The sequence below is a fragment of the Ammospiza nelsoni genome, chromosome 2 (assembly GCF_027579445.1).
Source record: "Ammospiza nelsoni isolate bAmmNel1 chromosome 2, bAmmNel1.pri, whole genome shotgun sequence".
In the NCBI taxonomy this organism is placed as follows: Eukaryota; Metazoa; Chordata; class Aves; order Passeriformes; family Passerellidae; genus Ammospiza; species Ammospiza nelsoni.
Genome location: NC_080634.1, coordinates 57,962,756 through 57,977,483, shown reverse-complemented (window position 1 = coordinate 57,977,483; position 14,728 = coordinate 57,962,756). Strand labels below are relative to the sequence as shown.

The 14,728-nt window shown below is 42.2% G+C and overlaps 1 protein-coding gene across 2 annotated transcripts in view; it reads right to left on the bottom strand.

The window, feature by feature from the left end:
- Window positions 1-391: 391 nt before the first annotated feature.
- Window positions 392-14,728, bottom strand: part of LCP1 (lymphocyte cytosolic protein 1) — a 30,526-nt gene continuing 16,189 nt past the window's right edge. For both annotated transcript variants that reach the window (XM_059466249.1, XM_059466250.1), the window contains exons 7-16: window positions 14,372-14,537; window positions 11,179-11,321; window positions 9,067-9,162; window positions 8,364-8,559; window positions 7,832-7,910; window positions 7,517-7,631; window positions 6,546-6,679; window positions 5,448-5,571; window positions 3,217-3,341; window positions 392-1,839 (exon numbers count right to left, since the gene is read on the bottom strand). In XM_059466249.1, coding sequence (XP_059322232.1) covers window positions 1,707-1,839; window positions 3,217-3,341; window positions 5,448-5,571; window positions 6,546-6,679; window positions 7,517-7,631; window positions 7,832-7,910; window positions 8,364-8,559; window positions 9,067-9,162; window positions 11,179-11,321; window positions 14,372-14,537 — 1,311 coding nt within the window. In that variant the 3' untranslated portion in view covers window positions 392-1,706. The remainder of the gene's footprint in view (window positions 1,840-3,216; window positions 3,342-5,447; window positions 5,572-6,545; window positions 6,680-7,516; window positions 7,632-7,831; window positions 7,911-8,363; window positions 8,560-9,066; window positions 9,163-11,178; window positions 11,322-14,371; window positions 14,538-14,728) is intronic.

The following is a 14,728-nucleotide window of genomic DNA, read 5'->3' as shown; positions in this document are numbered from 1 at the left end:
AATTCTTAAGAGGAACAGGGCAGTCAGATCAGATCAGGATCTGGCCATTCCTGCAGAAACAAGGCAGCATATTTGCATTGCAGAATGCTTAAAGAAGCAAAATTTATGGGTACCTGGGCAAAGGAAGAGGATGATGGGCAGTGCACCAAATGGGGAAATCATACTGTATGTCCAGCCAGAACAATGTCCCATCTTTGGCAGTGTCTCAGAGGGGAATTTTCACAAATGGCCTAGGAAAGAATTCTTTCCATTCTCTGCAATCTGTGGTTTCAGTAACAACGCAGAAGACACATTCTCAGTGAGCCCACAGATTATTTTTACCTCTGTCCCCATTTCAGCTCCATGACACACACCAACTAGCACATCCACTACTAAAAGCAAGGACTACACATTTGGCTTTATAGAACATTTTATTGGAGGGATTTCTCATGTCATAGACTATTGGTTCTTTGTTAAGGCAGTTCTGAAGGGCTGGAGGCAAGGTAGGGGGAGAGGGAGAGAACTGTGTCAACAGGAGTGCATTAAGGCAAAATTCCCTCCTTTTGCATTTCACCACAGTAAAATCCACATAAAGGCCAGTAAATGTCTCATGCCAAGGAAAAGATTCAGTGCAAATATATCCCACTGACTATCCATAGACAGGGCTAGGACCTCAACTGAGGCAAATTTACAGTGCCTTGTTAGCTGCAAAGCAAAACTGATTTAGCTCTGTTGAGGGTCCCAGCCCAGGTTCAGGGGAGCATTTTAGTACGTGTTTCTTATGCTAGCACAGGTATAAATGCTCTCCTCAATCAGAGCAACAGCCCCTTGAGTGCAAGTCTGTGAAGTTCACACTTGAATTTTTATTGTCTACATAAATATGTCATTCTGCATCCCTTTGTTCACTTCTCATTGTATTGCTACTGAGTACATTCCCTTAGTTTCTTTAACATGGCTTTCATTACTATCATTCTTTGCAATCATTTTAAAGCATATTATGACATAAAAATGAATTATCCTTTGGAGAATGTTTGTTGCCAAGGTTCCAGAGTTTGGATGTTCTTGGAGGACGAGGCTGCAGTGTGGTTTTTTTGGTGAGAAGTAATGTAATCTGTGAGCAATGCCATGGATGGCAGAGGCATAACTTGCAGGGAAAAGTACTGCTCAGTTTACATACCAGCAACACGTCACAGACACCAAACACTTATTTCTTTCCACAAGAAGTTCCTGAGAGGATCCTACCTCTGCAGAAATAGTCACTACTACTTGCATTGGCTTGAGGAAACTTGTTTTGTTATTCCAGGTGCAAACTGAAGGTAAGTATGGCAGAAATGCTACAAAAAGCATGACAACATTTTCAGGCAGAAGCAGAGTATAACATTTCACAGTCCTAAAAGCTGTCTGTCACTGGGTGACCTCCACAGAAAACCCTGGTATCCATTAATGAAAGGATATGCTTAGGCCTCAGTGTTGAAAACTTGTTTAGGAATATGAAATGGCTATAGCTAGCAAAGTGGAAAAATAAGGCAAAGAAATCAAGCAGAAAGTATTTCCTGGATACATGTGAATGAATACACAACTTCTGCATGGTTCTGCCTGGAACCATGTATAACACTCATGCCTTAAGAGCATGAGCACCTTGCATATTTATTTGATACAGAGAACAGCATCCAGTTTGAAGGAATCTATAGGACAAATAACAGACATCAGTGCAAGTCTTTTGTGCTTTAAACTTTCTTCATTCCTTTTCCCATAAGGCAAGCAAACACTGTCATGACCATTTTGGGTTTTACTTCGACCAGGTCTTCTGGAAGGGCATAGACTCTTGCTCCGATTTTTCTTGCCATAGAGATGGCATATCTGCATTGCAGACGTGGGAGAAAAAAAAAGGAAAAAAATAAAGACAGAAATTAGTGCAGAAGCAATAATTTTCCCCCTGTTAAGTGTTTTACATGATCAATACCACAGTGGGTTTCACTGATTTAGCAAAGTTAAACTTTTCTATAGGAACGTATTAGACAAGTTCATAAAGAACTACATTTCTAATAAAAGGCAGAGTGCATTCCCTGATGGTTAGAGCACTGATTACCTGCAGGATGGGATCTGCAGGTCCTGGTACAGAACATTTAATCTTCCATCCCCTAAAAGATTAGCCTCAAAACCATCCATTATGACCTTGCTCCCCCCTCAATCTTTGAGACTCAGACTTTGCACATAAACAAACTTGCAAGGATAGAAGCAGAAGGCTCATGTCAGTGGAAATCAGTGTTGTTGGAAATCAACATCTGGGGACTTATTTCAGTCATACCCAGAAAGTGCAGGTTGACATTCCCATCTACCTGCTCAGAGACACTGGCTGTTCTCCAGTGAGTTTGTCTCTTCTATGTTTTTAAAAAAGCTAGAAAATCCCAGGTTCTTTCCACTTCAGAGCACATACATTTGTGAAATTTCCTCCAAAATGCAGAGAAACATTGGGAACATGGGGGAACAGGGGTGAGAAATGAGGGAAAGAACAGCAGAGGAATGAAGAAATAAAGTACAGAGAAAAGTACACATAAGATTGCAAAAAAAAGGAGAACAGATGGTAGGAAATAGAAGGGAAAAGAACAGTGGGAAAAGTCTTTACAAAAATAATGGCAGCTCTGATTGCTTTACAATCATCCTTTTCTCCTTTGTAGTTACTGCACAGAAGAGAAGTTAAACTGATGATCAGACCAGGAGGTGATCTGTGTAACTCTGAAAGGAGAGGGACATGCCCCCAGAATTGACTCTCTGCTAGGAAATCATTTGCATTCAGGGAAAAAAAATCAATACCCACATCTAGAGAACCAGTTTTTCAGGCATGAATCTTGTTCTGCCCCTTCTCTCTTAAAGATGCCCTTTTTCTACCTGTAGGTGACTAAAGAGCTGTCACTAATCCCTCTTCACTATTGGTTGGCATTGTTCCCTGATATCTGAAAGAATTTTAAATTTAATATGAGAAAATAGGAGCTTGTGAAACCAAGTGATTTCAATCCTTTCTAGGGATTTATGAAGCAGGAACTACAACATTACACACTGTATTTCCATTGATACTCTTTTTACTACCTAACTCCCTGCCTTCATGCTTTTAACTCAGCTGGTATTTCTCACATGAGGTTGTGCCAGATGAAAAGGACAGCAGAGTCATTTTCAAAGACAGAGTTAGGACAATGTAAGCAGGTAACTCATGCTAAGTACCACTGGGCAGAAACATACTTAGCATTATTTAGTTTCTCCTCCTCATTCAGGTCCTCTGTTTTCAAGAGGTCATACTTGATTGACCCTGGTTGAATGGCATCAATGAGATCCAGGACTGGCATGCTGGTGCTGATTTTGCTATCCTGCATAGATAAAAAATAAAATTAAATGCAAGAACAGGATGACAGAACTCCCACAAAGCCAGAGTCTAGACTCAAGAGCAATGGACAATTCAGTCAAATACCATCTAGATCTTTACAAAGGGCTGCTTAGAATATTTTTTTTCCTAAGGCAGACTAAGGACTCTTTCTAGGATTTTTTGTTTTACCCAAGGGATGAAACATCACAGAATCATTTAGGCTTGAAAAGATTTTTAGGATCAAGTCTACCCTTAATCTAGCACTTCCCAGTCCACCACTAAATCACGTCCCTAAGCTCCACATCTACATATTTTTTAAATCCTCCAGTAATGGTGACTTCGCTAAACAGCCTGTTCCAGGGCTTGACAACCCTTTGAGGGAAGAAACTTCCCCTAATATCCAATCTAAACCTTCCCTGGCCGTTTGCAAACTCAAGATAATTTCCTCTTGTCCTGTCACTTCTTACCTGGGAGAAGAGACTGAGCCCCACCTGGCTACACCCTCCTTTCAGGCAGTTGTAGAGAGTGATAAGGCCTCTCCTGAGCCTCCTTCCCTTGAGGCTAAACACCCCCAGCCCTCTCATCTGCTCTTCATAGGCTCTGGAACACAAATCCTTTCTCAGCTTTGCTGCCTTTCAGACATGCTCCAGCGCCTCAGTGAGGTGCACAAGCTACAACTCAGCTTGTAGTGAGGGGCCCAGAATTGGACACAGGATTCAAAGTGTGGCTGAGAACAGGGGGCACAATCCCTGCCCTGGTCCTGCTGGCCACGCTATGGCTGATCCAGGCCAGGATGCCATTGGCCTTCTTGGCCCCCTGGGCACACTCTGGCTCATGTTCAGCCACTGTTGACCAGCACTCTCTGGTCCTTTCTTGCTGGGAAGCTTTCCAGCCACTCTTCCCCATGCCTGTAGTACTGCCTGGGGCTGTTGTGATACAAGTGCAGGACCCAGCACTTGGCCTCATTGAACCTCATACAACTGGCCCTGATCCATCAATCCAGCCTGTCCAGATCCCTCTGCAGAGCCTTCCTACCTTTCAGCAGATCACCATTCCCACCTAGCTTGGTGTCCTCTGCAAACTGACTGAGAATGCACTTGATCTGCTTGTCCAGACCATCCATAAAGATGTTAAACACCCCCAAAACTGAGCCCTGGGGCACCACTGGTGACAGACTGCCAGCTGGATGTAACTCTGTTCACCAACACTCTCTGGGCCTGGCCATCCAGTTTTTACCCAGCAAACAATGCAACTGTCCAAGCTATGTGCAGCCAGTTTCTCCCAGAGAATGTTGTGGAAAACACTGTCAAAGGCTTCACTAAAATCCAGGTAGACAACATCCACAGCTTTTCCCTCACCCAAGAAGCAGGTCACCTTGTCACAGAATACAGCGTCATTAAAGCAAAAGATGGGGTGCAGGGCTAGTGCATTTGCTTCCTGTGGGGAGATGATGCTGATAGACATCTACTGATGGGAGGGGTGAGAGGGACCAGCTGTGTGATTCCTGAACTCATTACATGAAGTTTGATGGATCTGTTCCTGCCTGGTGCAAACTGCTGATTTATGTCCATGGAGTGTTCCGTAGCTTGGGAAGTGTCATAGATACTGTGTGGTTAGTGGAATTGGAATTTCTAGAAAATTGTCCATCTCTGTGTATGTGTGGTACCTTGCAAAACAGGGCAAGGTACCCCTGGATGGTACTACCAGGTTATAAATATATTGCTATTGTTCATTTTAATACTGCCATTTGTAATTGCTGTTGATTCATAACCAACTACACAGCAGTTCTTTCTTAATTCCAGTCATCATTCCTGTCTCCATCCTTTGATTTCCCAAGCCAAACTGGAATTCGAGGTGTTTCCTGTAGTGTTCATATCATATTTCTATTACTTTTTCACAATAAAGTCCCTTGAATAAAACCTATATATTTGAACAAGCTTTTAAAAGGGAATGAAAAAATAATCAAGCTATGCAGTGAGTTATATCATAATGTAGAGTGTGTGTGTATAGGCATACACACATCTATATGCCATACACACATCTACATACCATACACACATGCACTCTGAATAAGATTCCTGAGCAGAGATTTCTGAAAAAAATCCTGTACCTTGAAACTGGAGATGGTTGAATTCTTCCCAGCTGCAGTGAGTGTTTCATTGACCCAGCTGACAATGATTTCATCATTGACCTTCTCTCCACCACCAATGTCTTCAAGGATATTCAGGGTGTACCTTAAGAGGGAAGCCAGGATATTGGCTCAAAGTCTGCTGTAAGCTCAGAACTGTCCTGTATGTGCACAGCTTGTCTGGGATCATCCCAATGATCTGATATTCCTCTGCCTCACACAGATTCACGGTGCATATGATTTATATTATAACACAATTGTTAATCTAAAGAGTTTAATTCATCTCCAATTCATTAATCACTGTTTTGAGAATGTTAAAAGTTTTGGTTACTTAAAATTCCTGGAATTCCTCTCAATGTATCTCATTGTAAAATTACTCATCCTCATAGTGCTTAAAAAATAATCACTGATTTTAGAGATAGAAGGGAATCCTTCTGCTCACCTAAGACGGACCTTCTGCATAAAAAACAAGCCTGGAGTATTTTGCTTATATATCAGCATACACCTTGGAAAGATATCCCAAACTGATGGTAAATAATCACCTCATCCGTATTTTAACTACCTTACTGATAAGCCCGTATCTTTCTCTAGAGTCTGAATTTAGTTTGTATCCAGTTCCTAACTAATGGGGCTCTTTACTTTCAGTAATGGCACTCTTAAACACAGCAACATGCACACACAGAGAATTATATTAAAATGGGGAGAGGTACTGAGTTATACCCATTCAGGAAGCAGCTTACAAAACTACTGCATCAATTCCTTGTTTCTGGGACACTGTCCCCATTCCCTGATACAGAGACTTTTTAACTTCTTTTCTTCTCTTCTATGCAACAAACATTTCTTGTTGCTATGCAGGTAGTGACAATAATAATCTTCTGCATGAGCTGACTGTAATGGCCTTGCCCACAAGATGTGTGCTCTGATCACATCCTTAAGAAGGAGTGAGCAGAAGGTCACTGTGCCCTGGAACTGAAGTGCAAACAGAGGAGTGAGAAGGCTGTAGCCTGTGGAGCCTCCTCAGTGAGAGCATCAGGAAACTACTGCAATGCAAACTGAGCACACCAAAATGCTCTGACCTACCTTCTCATCAGCTGCCAGATTAAGGCCAGTGTGAGCGTACGGTTTCCTTCATTCAGATCTTGCCCAGCAATGCCAACAAGGGAGAATTTGGCTTGATTCTTTCCCAGTTCCACTGCATAGTTGCAGTTTTCAAGCTGTTATGGCAGGGTCAAAAATATAGGAAAAAAAAAAAAAGAAAGAGGACAAGACACTATTACATTAAATTCTTTGGATCACTCAGCTAGATCCTCCTGGGCAAACAGGAACACTGGGCTCTGTGATAGAACAGCTGATTGACTACCAGCAGGCAGATCCATCCCAAAAATACCATTCTGAACATTTAACATAGAAGAAAATGCTATACTTCATTATTAGGGCCTGAAAAGCAGATTAGCCTGGAAAATAAAAGTGTATGGCTCATGGGTAGCTCCAGCATTGTGGCATTGCACTGAGAAAAAGGATTAGTGTCCCAGCCAATATTTTAGATTGGTTGATCACTCTGGCCTAACTGGATGCAATTACTCATCCAGATAGTTGGGAGAAAGCTTTGCATTTAGCAGCAACTGTGTGATTGGTTCTTGATGCATCTGATCAAGAATGCTTATCATCACTGTCTTCATTTGAAGTGGAGGGCAGTGATCCAGACAGCTGCAATTAAGCTGGTGCCATGCATCTCACGGTCCAGATGCATTACAATCAGTGCCTAAAGCAGTAGCAAAAGGGATCTGCAACTACAGTTTCTAAATACTGATACAAAAGTTGTCAAGTCTTTTTATGTAACAAATATTTTTTACCTGTCAACAGAACGAGTGAGTCTAATGTAGATTTCTTTTTCAGAATGAAAAATTATCCACTGACAAAGCACAAAAATCATTTAAGGTGCTCTCCTTGGAACTGTAGAGCAACATGAATACCCACACTGCCATTTGAAATTATTCAGGCATTCACTGAGGATAAGGCATCACTACTGGAGATATCCTAACTTTTTGTACCTTCTTCATGTTGCCACCCAGTTTAGGATATGGTGGTTTGTTCACCCTGTTCCAGTCTACTGGCACTTTGATCTTTTCATAGAGTTGGAAGATAACCAAGGCATCTGACAGGTCACTGAAAACAACAAAAAAGGTACATTATTGTCCAAAGAACAGAGGAAAGAAACATGATTCAACTATTAGCAGAGGTAAACTTAGTTCCCTGGGAAACACAAAGCAGCATATATTCTTATAGGGCCCAGAAGTTTTTATATTCTTGCAATCAACTTGCTGGCTGTATTTATCATCTGAAGGAAGTGTAATACCTCATCTTACCTGTACAAGTGATTTACTCGTGGATTAACACCGAGGGAGTTCATCCAGTTCCTAAATGTCCTTTCTTCCCTTGTCTCACCTAAAACAACAGACACATCAATCAAAGGCCTGCAGAACACCAGACTTCAGTAATGTGTCTTGAGAGGAAACCCTAAATGAATTTACAGCCCATTGTGTTGTCATCTTATTGCAGGGCTTCCATACTGTTGTCAACTTATCACAAAAGTTTCATATCTTCTTGGTGTTTCTCATTGTCAGCTCCTCAGAGCACCAACTCCAGCTCCCTTCTCAACCAGCCACCCCACTCTTTTATAGCGCTCTTCTTCTCATTGGTTACAGCTGTGGCCTGTTAAAGTCAAGCCTACTCCTAATCTTTCATAACTGGCCCAGCTGCAACTCCTTAGGGGTAAGATTGCTTTATAAACTATCTTTATTTTCTTATCTTCTATCCCCCAACAGCACTGAACCATGAACAGAAGGAGATGCAAGGGAAACACCACAGTGCACCGTGAGATATTTGCATTTTCCTGACCTTCAATGGAGCCCCAGTCAATGTCCTGGTTCTCTGGCTTATGCAGGGCAGGGTATTTGTTGAACAGGTTGGCGATGAAGGCCAGGTTGAGCTTGGGGTTGCCGCGGACGACGTCGGTGGCGGTGACGAACTGGCGGCAGCCGAGGCGCTCGGCCTGCTGCAGCATGCACTCGGCTCGCTGCACGTCATCCTTCTCCTGCCCAGCACAAATGGGATGTCAGCCTCATCTCCCCAGCACTGCACCCAGCCCACCTGGGTCTCCTTGTGGGCCTCTAGCTGCTAAAGCAGCTCCTTGATGGATTTACAGCTATTCCCGTTCCCACTTTTACTGATGGCAAGTCTGTGTTTTCAAATGGGCTTTGCCAACGATTCAGCCACCTCACTATATTGCTTTTACAGCCAAATTCCATATAAATGTGATGGACAGTTAAATGTATTTAAATACACTTGTTACATGCTGGTAGTTTATCAGTATGATTAAATGGTTGCTGAAGTTTCAGAGTTACTAGCTAACAAAAATCCAAACACATAATTCTTAATTCTTCTTTAATTCTTTGGAAGCTTTGATTTCTGATTTACAAGCGTGTTGCAATGCAAGAAAGAATTTGCTGGTTCTGACATCCCAGCGCAGCCCTGTGTTGGCCAGGAATGCAAGTAATGGACAGAAAATATTGGCATTTACTCCAAACTTATCTCATCTTACCCTTAATCCTGACATGTCAATAGTAATAGCTGGAATGCCTTCTTCATCTCCCTTGGGGGCAACTTGGTCCAGCAAATGGTAATAAGCTCTTGAGTCCTGTGACAGACAGAGAAATTAAAGGGAAGAAAAATTACATCTAAAGCTCAGCCCTTTGCTTGCCAGTGCTCCCCTGAACAATGTGCCTGCATGCTTCATTTTTATTACATCGATCATTGGGCTACATAATTAAATTAATTAAGCTGGAAGCACTTAGCAATTCCTACTTTATGCTGTGTTTGCCAAATCTATTTCTCCCCTTCTCCAGCACAATATATATGTGCTGGAGAATGCCCAACACACGAGACAAGAATGCTGTGTGTGGAACTTACAGAAGGGGCAGCAACAACAAAATGATATCAGAATTCACTTAATCTGAAGGTAAAATTAGAGGTAAGAAAATGCATACCTTTATAATGCTGTAGAAGTCAGGCTGCTGAGCATTTAATAAAAGAAAATGCAGAAGGAGAAAGCAGATGTTTAAAGTAGATTTCAAAGCAAGGCTGGAACAGTTGTGGAAGAGAAAGCATAGTTTTCAAGGACAAAAGTTAACACTGACAACAATACCAGCATTTTTCAGGCAAAAGGGCAAGAACAAGACAAGGGTTTATCATGTTGTGTCTTTAATCTTTTGTGAAATACAACGCTGCTTCCATATGTGAAAAATATTAACTCACTTCAAAAAGAGCTCAAAGAACTGAAAATGAAGCTACATTTTAATGTCTAGAGACTTGACTAACTAACCCAACTGATGCTCTTCAAAATATTAAGCAGAATACCTGAATTATTTTAAATATTTTACATCTGTATTACTATGTACTGTATCTAGGAAGTGGTTATTTACAACAGAAGTGAGGTGGGGAGACAGACTCAGTTAGAGAATGCCTGTAAACACTGAAATCTTGAAAATGTGTGCCTTCTTTTCCAACTGTAAACACCAGAATTGTGATTTAGCTTTCAGCTGTAGATAAGATTTAACCAGCTGAACCATAGTCTTTTTGGCCAGCACACAGAAAGATGGGAAAGACTCCATTCCCTTCCCTTTTCATGGATATTCTCCAGTCACCTCTACCCAGTCAACCAACAATCTGTTACAATAAAAACTGTACTATCAGATGTGACTCTCTACCCCTCCTGTTGCCTTCCCTGGTGGGTTTTTTCTGTATTTCAATTAAATGCTTGTGCTTATGTTTCAGTCCCTAGTGAAGCCTATGACCAGGTACCATGGGAGCTGGATTTTTCCCAAGCCATTCTGGGAGCAGAGAAGTCAGGTGACATTGGTGTGCTGGCCAGCCCCTGGCTTTCTTGTAAGCCAGCTCAGATACCCTCCCTTATACACCCTCTACAGATCTGGAATGCTGTCTGGGACTCACACTGGGTTTTAGGATCTGAAATTCATCAGTGGGCACCACTGAAGCTCAGCTACATCTGTCTGGGAACAACAAAGGTCCTACAGAGAAAGCTCTGCTGAAATCTGCACCCACAAGCTCAAGAGGTCCTGAGTATATGAAATAATGCTGCCAGACTACAGACCCAGCCTTGCACGAGTCTCCCTGTCTAGCTGTAGTCCCAGTGAATTATTGCAATAGTCCCAGTGAATTGAAACTCACAGAAAACTGCATTCAGGGCTATAGCAAATGTTGGACAGAGGAGCACATAGCCTAGGTGACGGAAAGATCAAGGGGAATTGGAAATGCTCAATCATCTTTACGTGTTTGAGTAAGGTCCAGGCTTTTCCAAACAAAAGTCAGATCAAGAGTAATTTAGGGAGATTTGGAAAGGAGCTGAGCAATAGAGGCAAGGAACTGAAAATACAGCATCTAATGCCCTGTCCAGAGCCAGCAGCCATTCCTTTCCCAGGCATCTGGTGTGCAGGAGCTGGCAGTGATAACTGGGAGGTCAGGAGGAAGAGAAGGAATACTACTAAGTGCAAAGGTAAACCCCAATGAAAGCATTTTATGTACCCAGCTCCACGTGTTCAGCTGTTAGGAGTGTTTCAGTGCACAGCCCATGTGGAGGGCAAGAATTTGGGTGTAGAGCTGCTGTTTTGCTTTTGTTGGTCAGTATTTCTCATACCTTAATGTCTGAGCTGAAGTTGTTGACTTTGTTGCATCCTGCATTTTCCAGATGATAGTTTGCCCATCTCAACAGCAGGTCCTCCGGAGACAATTTCATCAGATCCTCCAGGCTCTCTCCTTCTCTCAGAAGAGCAATCAAGGCTAAGCAGGAAAAAAAAAAATAAAAATAATGATGTGACTACTTGTCAAAGAAAATGTATAACTGTTTTCTCTCTTTCATGTTTTCTTGCCCTAGTTTGTAAAATGTGAGTTGCCAAAATGTTGCTAAAATTCAAGCTGGGTTAGCATGAGAGAGGATGTAAACAGAAAAAGAGTCTCACCAATAGAGTCCAAGGTTGCAATTTGTGTATCTAGTAGTGGATCATATTCAAGTGGAAGACAATTTCAGTGTGGTCTAAGAACTGCCCATGAGTATAAAGGTCTTATCAACCCTCCCTGCAATGAGCAGGGACAACTTCAACTAAATCAGTTTGTTCAGAGCCCCATTTGACATGACTTCGAATGTTTCCAGGAATGGGGCATCTACCACCTCTCTGGGCAACCTCTGCCAGTGTTTCACCACCTTCATTGCAAAAAATTCCTTCTTCATATCCAGTCTAAATCTACCCTCTTTTGTTTAAAACCATTACCCCTTTTGCTATTGCAACAGGCCCCACTGAAAATTATGTAATCATCTTTCTCATAAGCCCCTTCAAGCATTGAAGGCTGTGATAAGATCTCCCTGGAACCTTCCCTTCTACAGGCTGAACAATCTCAGCTCTCTCAGCCCACCTTCTTAGGAGTGCCCAGCACCCTGAGCCTTTCTGTGACCTTCCTCTGGACCCACTCCAACAGGTCCAAGTCTTTCTGTGCTGAGCAGTGCAGAGCTGGATGCAGTGATGCTGAGCACAGGGGTAAGCTTGGAATGAAAATATGAACACAGGCTTTTTGCAGCTTAGATGGAAGAAATCTCAGTGACCTTCACATTGAAACTGGATTCACACAGGCATTCTGCAACACTTGCACATGACCTCATGGGCTTGTGGGCCAGCAGGGCTAATTCATCTGTCAATTCAGGAGATACTCTTTTTACACAGACAAATTGATATTATGTTCACAAAAGGAGGAACAGGCAGGATGGGAGGATTGACCCTTGAAACTTGGACCATGAAAGGCTTTAGAATGAGTTTTGAAAGGAACTAACAAGGAAACTAACTATTAATGTGGTAAAAAAAGGAGAGTGTGTTACATTGCTCTGATTTTCTTCCAGTATCTTTTGTCAGACCTTGAAAGAATTATGGATTGGCTACATAAAGGAAACAGTGGAGACAGACCATAACTGGAGATAATTACACAGATAATTTGATATAGGGTGCAATGGGGTTAAAGTGGACCAGAGGGGGATAATAAAAGCATTTGAAAATAGACAGAGGATTTTATGAAGAGAACAGTGTTGACACTGCCAGAAGGCTGGAAGAAGGATTCTTGTGGAGTTGACTGTGGATTGATTTTTGGACTAATGTTTTCTCCTTTTTTTTTTGCATCAATTATCTTGGCACAAATACTTACAACATGCTAAAAATGTGAAGATGATAGTCAGTAGGTGGCATAGTCAATACAGAGGATGATCAGGAAACCAGACAGAAGGAACTAGATGACAGTAATAAAAATGGAATGCAATTTAATAGTGCCATGTTCAAAGACCACCTCTGGGGAATTAATATGAATAACTGCTATTAGCTAAAAGCTTATATGAACGAAGGATGAGAACCTGAGTGGATTAGATGTCTTCTAAGCTACTCTGAGCCACCATTTGATATGACGTGGGGAAAATCCAACATGATATTAAGTGCATCTTAGGTAATTCCCACAGAGGTTGGGATGTATTACTGCCTTGATATAATGTGCTCATGAAAATTCATTGGAAATACAGGTCTCATGTTCAAGAAAGGGGAGTTCTACCTGAAACAGCTGCAGAAAAGGGCTATGAGCGAAAGAGAGAACCTGAAAAAAATCAGAATTTTCTTGGCTTGTATAGCCTTAGATGAAGTCTTAGATGAGAAGTGAAGGAGAAAATACCAGAAAGGAAAAAAATAGCAAACAAGCAGGGCAAGGCTACCTACAAAGGAATGGGAACTGGTGGCTCTGGCAATGAAAGGGACAGAAATGTGAAAGGGGTGGGGCAATGAAGGTAACACCTGCACAGAAACTGGAGGAAAGAAGTGTCACTGTTGGGTGAGGGACTGTCCAGAGGCATGGGGAACAAAGCAGCAAGATGAGGTGCTGTGCGGGCTGCAGGTACACCCGCAGCCTTCGTGATGAAGCTACTTCATGGAGAATTTTGGCATTGGTGAGACACACCTGGAATGCTGGGTCCAGTTTCTGGCTCCCCAGTATAAAAGAGACATTGACAAACTGAAGCGAGTTTAGTGGAAGGACACAAAAATGTTTGGATGGAAGTTTGTGATATAATGGAAGAGGATGAGAAAACTGGGACTATTTAGCCTGGAAAAAGGTTTGAGAGGGGAGCAAGTATTGTCTTCAACTATTATAGAGAGGCCAGATCTGCACTTTTCCAGTATGCACAGGAAAAGGATGAGGAGCTGGGGACACAAGGTGCCAGAAGGGAAATTCCAACTAGATTCTAACTAGGAAAAAAAAAAATCAGAGCGAGAGTGGTTGGGCTCTGGAACAGGCTGCCCAGAAAACACAGGAAAAGGCCCTGAGCTACCTCATCTGACATTAAGATGTTGTACTTAAGATGTTGTATGGGTGAAAGCAGGTGGCTGGATGGGTGAGTCAGATCTCCAAGGTGCACCTCCACAGGTTACTTCCAGCCTAAATTATTCTATGATTCTATAATTATGATTTCACAAATAAAGATGTTTGGCAATCAAGAGCAAGAAGGAGTCAAGCTTCCTGAATGCAGATTTGCTTATCCCAGATTTAGCATCAATACACCAATATACTTGGATGCAGACCACCATTCCTGATGCAATGAGCATTGGGCTCTGAACACACAACTCTGCAGAAAGCCTTGGACTTCTGAGTGCTGAAGCTTGTGAAAAGCAAGGAAAATTAGACCAGTCAAGAAAACAGACAACAAATACTTGAAGAAAAAAATTAAAATCCAGTTGGTTTTTTTTAATAGCTTTATCCTAAAGACTCTGCAGTGATGACAGTGGGGCACTGAAAGGAAGAGCCATACATACCTTCATTCCTGCTGATCTCTATGTCAGCAAAGAGTCCAATTTTGATGACTTGCCACAAAAGACCCAGAACCAGGTAAGGTTTCCCTTCTTTTAAGTCTTCAGCTCCAATGTTAACAACATGGCACCCAATGGCTGAAGCAGAGTTCAGGGCTAGGTTCAGATTTTCCTAGGAAAAGATGAGGACTTTTGAATGATGCAGAACTTGAGAGCTGAGGCTACAGGAAGGGAGCACAGCCAAAATGAATGAAATCTGCAGGCAACTTCATTGCATTTAATGCAATTTAAGCACACAGAACCATGTCTTTCCGGAGGCAGTGCTCCAGGTGGGTGCTCTGAGTGCTCACCAGAGGGGAATAC